The 7459-nt window shown below is 43.1% G+C and overlaps 1 protein-coding gene across 1 annotated transcript; it reads right to left on the bottom strand.

Moving 5' to 3' along the window:
• Positions 1-960: 960 nt before the first annotated feature.
• On the bottom strand, positions 961-1431 carry PHACADRAFT_189817 (uncharacterized protein; the record flags this gene model as incomplete). Its single annotated transcript, XM_007390082.1, has 1 exon — positions 961-1431. The coding sequence occupies one exon, from the start codon at positions 1429-1431 to the stop codon at positions 961-963; it is 471 nt and encodes a 156-aa protein (XP_007390144.1).
• Positions 1432-7459: the final 6028 nt, after the last annotated feature.

The raw sequence follows: 7459 nt of genomic DNA on the forward strand, positions 1-7459 counted from the left end.
CAATGATAAAGTGCTTGCCACTAGTCTTAAACCTTAGTACATAGTGTTACACAATGAATTGTGGGTTCCATAGTTAACGAAATCATCTGATTATTTTGTGGCGGGGTCTCTATAATACTTTTAACAGGCATGAATATATATAGAAATAGTGCAATTTGTTTGGAATTAACAACAATTGTTCACATGCTTTGCACTCTTAGTACTCTTTACAAAAGCAATACTTGGTCATAATTCACAAATATATTCAAGGCACATCTATTACAATATTTGCAAAGTATTATATACCAATATTACTCATACCTGGGCATATAAGTTCATAATACAGCATATAGTCATTATCTTGTACATGAAATTTAATCTTTCCAGCTTCCAGACTCAGTAGCTGTTTTACTCTATTCTGCCACCTCAAAATTTCCATACATATCTTATAGAAATATTTAGTCTCACTATCTGTCATAGTGTCACTTTATTTCAATGCTCAAAACTGGAAATTTTTGAAATAAAAAGCTCTTCCAGTCAGGATTGAACCTGTAACCTCCATCTAACTACCTATGTTAATGTAAGGTTGTCATGGGAGGTGTCCTCTCACTCACACCATAAATTTAAACTGACTTTATTCAAGTCCTAAATATACGGTGTACATGCGAGAGTGATAGGAAAAATCTACCTAGGCCGATGTCTCAAACTTTATGAGCTCAAGAGCCTGAAACACTTATCTAATAAAATAAGCGCCTAAACAGCGCGCTGGCACGTAATCAAAATGCTGTCGGGACTGCACCTTCTTGATGATCCAAGGTGGGCCTGTCTAAGTGCCATCTTATATCTGCCCCTTCAAGCCAAAGTGTGGCAAAGGCAATACAGTACATAAAGACTAGAGCATAGAGTAGTAGTAGGAATTTGAAGAAAAATAAAACTATACAATTGCTCATAATACCCTTGAATGTTCATGGGGATTCTGAGCTATGAGATGATGTTGCAAACCACTATGTGCCAGGTGAGTAGGCTGTTCTGGAGCTCAGATTGCCTCTTGGTGATAATTCCAATCTTGTACATACGTTCGGCCGCTGGGCAGACTACGAGTGTGAAGAAGTTGAGTACAGCCTGATCAGTCACTTTGTCGCAGTAGTCAAAGCGAACACTGTGGTCAATGACACCAATGTTCAAAAGTATACCTTGGTAATAGTGCATGCGGCATACACAACCGAGCCAGTGCAGAGCACAAATGCTTTGGTGCAGTTTTGGGCCCCACTCAGATGCAATGATCATACCGAGTAATAGACGATGGCTGACAATCTTGTTTGTCTTCTTATTCCACTCGACCCAGGAAATGAAGCAGTTGGGGTTATTATTGAGGTACTCTTCCCAGTAGTTAATGAACGCAATCTTGAAGCACGAAGGATTGTTTGCAGTAACCTCCAGTATGCCAGGCATGGGTGCTGCAGCTGTGGAGTCAATTTCTATAGTGTTTGCGTATCCTGCACCCAGCTGGTTGTCTGAGGACTTGTCAAGAGAGACAGCCCCTTCAGGTGTAGGGTCTCTGGCATCATTTTTTGCCTTGCCCTTGCCTTTTGGATTATACACAGTCAGGTGTTTAGACCTGAATCTTTTGAAGGGAATCCACTTAGGCTTTTCCCAGACAATGCTTTAGATCATGATCCTCAGGTCTTTGGTTATGATGTAGTAGGAATTGTTGCGAATGGGATCTTTGCCTTTGGGTAGCGACGCATTAGCAAGTAAGAGGCTGACTAGAAAGTGTGCCGCATAGTTCAAGAGAGTCAGTACAAGAGACATGAGCTGGTAGAGCTCATTTCAGTCCTTTAGAAACTTAAAGTAGGTGTATTCAGATAGCTCACCATCTCAGTCTAGCCTGCAGAACTTTATAATGTCCGCAAGTTTGTACTTGGGGTTCGGTGGTTGAAATGCGCACTGTAGTGAGTCAACAGAGTCTGGGACTGATGGGAGTGGCTTAAACATGCTGACCCAGTCATTTCAAGTGTTGTAGTCTGACACAAGGAAGGCTCCCACCCCTCACAAACGTGCTTAGGGTTTGCATTGAAGAACAAGACAATGCTGCGTAGCTGCTCCTTGTAGTCCTGTGCTATGTCTTTGGTCATGGCTTCTGCTCTGTGCTTAGCAGATGAGGGGCCAATGATTGGCCTGTCTATTAGGGTGCTGAGCAATTCATTGATCTGGATAAACCAATCCATGGGGGATTTTCCAGTGTGTGGCTGATAATTGTTGGGCACCTTCTCTGAATGTGCTTTGTACCACTTCAGCAGTTTGCTTGCCTTATGTGACGTACGGCGATGCTTGCACTGCTCATCCGTGCACTTGCTCTCATTGCATTGCTTGTCTGCTAGTGCAATGTTGGCTTTTTTCTTCTCGTGCTTGCTTCTGTGGTAATTGTATTTGTGAATCTAATTTGCATTGGCATCCAATGGCAGCTCTGATTCTGGCTTGGATTGATTATTGAACTTGTCATCGTTGAAGTTGTTGTATGGAGTTCTCAAGAACTGTGTATTCTTGAGAGGTTGCATACCGCTGCCAGACACTTCAGGAGCACTGCGTATGCGGCTCGCCAATAGCATACTCTCTGTGCCGGTAGCTGGCGACAAGAGTTGAATTGTGTCAAACAGCCAAACTTCTAGCCTTGCTTCAGCCATTGTGATAATATGGTCCTGGTCAAGTATCCTCCAGTTGGTCTGCAAGGCTGCAATTGCCAACATGGATGAGTCAGTTGCCGACAACATGCCTTTGGTGGCTGTTGTCCATAGATGTCAATGTGACAGATTGCCTTAGTGAGGGGGATTGATGCCGTGGTCAACGTTCAATAGAGCGTCAACAGTCCAGGTGTCACTCCAGGTCATGTATTATATGTCGAAGTCACACATTCTCCTTCAGGAGCCCATGCAACAGGTTGGCCTGCATGTCTCGGATTGCATCCAGGTAGTCAGAGTGCTGTGTCCCAAGAGAACTGTGGCTCACGAAAGTGGTGCAGCCGCTGCACCGCCCCTAATATTGCATACATTTGATACTAAGGTCATACACCCATTTGTGCTGGCCAGGTGGAAGTTCTAAGCGGCGCTCACACGACATAAAGCATGGTGGTTGTGGTTGCAAGTACAACCGTGAAGAGGAGTATCAAGGCCACGGCCTAGAATGGCCATAGCACTCTTGCTCCTCTCGAGAGAATCTGCTCCGTTAGGGGCTGGGCGGCCGTTAGTTTCTCAGGGGCTGAGTCGCGGACTTTGTGTCCACGAGCCAACTTCCTCAAAGTGATGACCAGTGTTCTCGGGACATTCTTATGTTGATGTTGTGTTGGGATTTTCAGGAAGGCAATACTTGAGGTGGCAGTATGTTTTGAAGTGGTGGTGGTAGCGGTCAAAAAGGTAGCTTTGCCTCTGTTGCATAATTAAGTAATATGTTTGACAGGGACTTGAAAAATAAAAAAGGAAATTGTCTATCTAATCTAAAAACTACTCTATCTAGGTGATGGGACCCTGGCAATAAGAGCGCGTCAAGAGATCTTATGTGTGCTTGCATTTAGCACCAGCGCGTGATAGCACTTGCCAGTGCTTCATTCTGATTTGGTCGAGATAGTAGTCGAGGGCCACCAAATTCTTGCAGTGGCCATATAGTTCTCAAGTTATATCTCCATAATTCCATTTTACTTCGAATTCTATCTTCTTCCCAATCCATTTGTATGCTTTTATTTTGTCCACTAACCATTTCATATCTTCTGAAGTACTGATGTCATAGTAAACTTGTGTTTCTCTGTGAGAAAATAGGATCTTGTTATTCTGTTCGTGTCTTCTGAGTAGGCTAACATGGAATCTTGGGTGTAATCCACAGGCCTTGAAGTGTTCTGGTAAGTCTAACATGTATGATGATGTCAAAAAATCACTGTCCACTATACTGAATGGTCTAATATAGCGTGGTGTAAGCTTTCTTGTTTTTCCTTTTGGAAGATTAATATTTCTCTGTGGACAAATAGACTTTGTTACCTAGTTGAAGCAAATTCTGTTCACTGCAATGCTTGTCTTCGTCGTGTCTTCTCAAGTTCATGTGGTAGGTTTAATGTACCCAGCTGTCAATTATTGCATTATGTGCCACAAGCAAATCGAGTATGGCATGTTCAGCGAAGGCCTTGGCACCTAGCACTAGATTGTTAGTAGAAACTATTTTAATCATATGCGGCATTGTGCCCTGGACTAGCTCAAAAGGGACGTAGCCAAAAGATGAGTTAATGAATGAATTGAGGGTGAATTCAACCGTTGACAGTTTGAAGACCCAGTTCTTCTGGTCTGGGCTGATAAACGCTCTCAATATTTGTTCAATAGAGTGATTGGCCCTCTCCATGGCTTCATCAGTTTGCAGATGAAACACTGTGGACATGAGTTGCTTGATACCGAGCAGACACATTATCTCTCTCCACAACCTAGATGTAAATCTAGTATCACGGTCAGAGACGGCATCATCCAGCAGGCCATGCAGTCAGATGATCTCCTTGATGAAGACCCAGGCGAGATCAAAGAATCTTGTTGTCATAGTGAGAGGGATTAGATGTACGTTACTGGTCATCTAACAAAGGACAACCCAGAGGAAGTCAAATCCCTTGTCCTCCAGAAGAGGCCCTAGGAAATCTATAGCAATAGATCCCTAAGGTTGCCTAAGGATGGGCAGGCTGTGAAGTAGCCCAGCAGGCATCTGGGTGGAGAGCTTGGTTGTTTGGCAAACACTACATGACGTGCAAAACTTTTCCACATCTTGACTAAGAGTAGGCCACCAGTACTAGCGCCAAATATAGTCATTGGTTTTTCAGATACTAAAATGGCCGAGGACAGTATGGGCATGGTCTATTATCAGTCTGACTAGCAAGTTCTTTTTGAATTTGACTCAGGAGATACAAAGCATGTGGTGCTGTAGCCTGTTTCTCATGAAAATTAGGCCACCTTGTACTTCAAAGGTTTTGAAGTGAGCAGAATTAGCCAGGATCTTTGAGAATGTTGCATTCTCAAGATAGCCTGATCTTACATACTCCATGAACTTGATGTCAGTGTCAAAATCTCTGGTTAGCAGTTGCAAACTCTCATCCTCAAAGATGAGAGGATCTGGTTCTGTCAGAAGTGGGTCACTTGAGGTGGCTCCAACCACCTGAAGCTCTTTGCAAGTAGTCAGACTGCGGGCCAGCAAAGGTTTATCTTCCTCTGTCGGTCTCACGCATACTGATTGTACTTCTTTGAGCCAATGAAATGGTAGGTCTTTGCCTTCAGAATCTATTCTGTAATCTGCACTGACATACTCGTTATAAGGATACATCTCTCCTTTGTTGCTTTCGTAGTACCTGGATAAACAGTTCACCACTTTGTTGGTGATTTCTTTAATGTACACGATCTGATAGTCAAACCGAGTGAGGAATCCCATCCAACAGGTCTGGCAATTAGACAGGTGAGCTTGAGTCTTGAAAAATTTGAGAGCCTTGTAATTGGTTACGATATGGATGCTTTGTCCCAGCAGCTTATCTTCCCACTTGTACAATGCTTCCAATATGGCGATCATTTTGAGCTCAAAGATTTGGTAGGCATGTTGTGCATTAGTAAACTTGCGGAACATGAAGCCAGCAGAGCGACAGTGTTGCCAGTCTGGCTCTTACCCGTACATAGTGCCTACTCCCAATATCAATGCGTCACAAATTACCCAGATGGATTCGTCGCATCGCAAGTCTATTGGTTTTAATATAGGAGCCTTGCACACTAGATACTTTATCAATTTGAAGTACTTTTGATGGATGGGTTGCCACTTGAACAATAGGCTATTCCTAGTCATCCCAGCTAATAGCCCCATATAAGTGGATATGTTGGGCATGAAATGTGCTAGGTACTGTACGAGTCCAAGGAACTTCTGCACGTCATTGCAGTTTCAAGGCGTGTGCCAGTTGCAGACTTGAGCCATTTTGTCCGAATCAGCGTGAAGGCCATGGTTGTCAATAATGTGGCCTAAGCAGTCCATCTATGTCAAATAGAGGTCACATTTGGAGGCCTTTAGATATAGCTATTGTTTGCGAAGTGTTGAGAACACAATTTTGAGATGCTTCTTGTGTTCCTCAATGGAATCCAAAAATATGAAGGTATCATTCAGGTAGATGTGCATAAATACTCCTATGTAGGGCCAAAATATGTGTGTCATCAGGCATTGGAATATAGTAGGTCCATTGCAGTCTTCTTGCTGTAACACAATGCTTTCAAAGGTACCAACAATTGTTAAGAAGGCGGTCTTCCCAATATCTGACATGTTGACCCAAATTTGTTCATATGCGTCCAATAGATTGATTTTTGACCTTACAAAAGCTCGCACCACGTCTATCTGGATTTGGTTTTGATCTGGGAAGGGTGTCAGGTCTTTCACAGTGTTGTTGTTGCATTTCCTGCAGTCGACCACTGTTCAAATGCCTATTTTGTCGCACTTTTGGAGTATGATCATAGGTACAGCCTGGGGTGTAGTTATTAAATGCCACTACCCCACTGCTTGGTAGCAAAATAGTTTGTCCTTAAACTTAACCCTTAGGACTTTGGCACAGTAAGGCATGTGGTAACTATAGGTCTTCTTCTCGTCAACCAAAGATATATGGTGGTTAATGTTGTGAAATGGAGGGGAAACCTCTGGGACTCCACTAGTGATATTCTTGTAATGCTCGAACTATTCTTTCTTAAGTTTGGATATGTCATCCTTTGTATATCCTGAGGGCTTGAGCTTCTCAGGCTTCACCGCAGCATCTCTCAGACGAAAGGGCAGTTGTTCCTTAGCTTTGGGTATAAAAGGTTCTGTAATTTCTTTTTCTCTGATTTTTTGATCAAGTTCATTCTCCAGTTCTTCTATCCGCACTTGAGGGTCTATTGAATGCACATAATCAGATCCATTGGACTGCTTATTCCCCTTAAGTGCAGAGTTATCTGAACTCTGCTTGGACTGCGGGCTGTTGACCCACAGAAGCTAGTCACTTCTGAAATGATTTGGCCATGTATATTGAGTGCATGGAGACCAGATTATCATTGTTACATTGGTTACAGGTGTTTGTATGCCTTGTAACATTTCCCTCTCTCTGCAGCACAGGCAGCAAGGTGTTGCCAATGTGTATGGTGTAATTTCCAAAGTCGAGCACCATCTTCATTTGATGCATGAAAGGTAGTCCAAGAACCATGTTGTATTTAGGTATATGCACAATATTGTAGTATACCCTGTGGTTATTCCCTGCAATAATAAATGAGGTTTCCATGCCAAAGTTTGCCTTTGAGTGACTGCTCACACACTCCAATTGCAGGAAAATGGGGTTGCTGAGAGGAAACAGCACTATTCCAGCAACGCAGGTGTATTCTGAACTCATCGCATTAATGGTGCTTCTGGTGTCTAGGAGAACCTTCACTTTTAGACCGTGAATGTGGCCCATATGGGCCATCAAGAA

Source organism: Phanerochaete carnosa (genome assembly GCF_000300595.1).
Source record: "Phanerochaete carnosa HHB-10118-sp unplaced genomic scaffold PHACAscaffold_1, whole genome shotgun sequence".
NCBI classification, from domain to species: domain Eukaryota; kingdom Fungi; phylum Basidiomycota; class Agaricomycetes; order Polyporales; family Phanerochaetaceae; genus Phanerochaete; species Phanerochaete carnosa.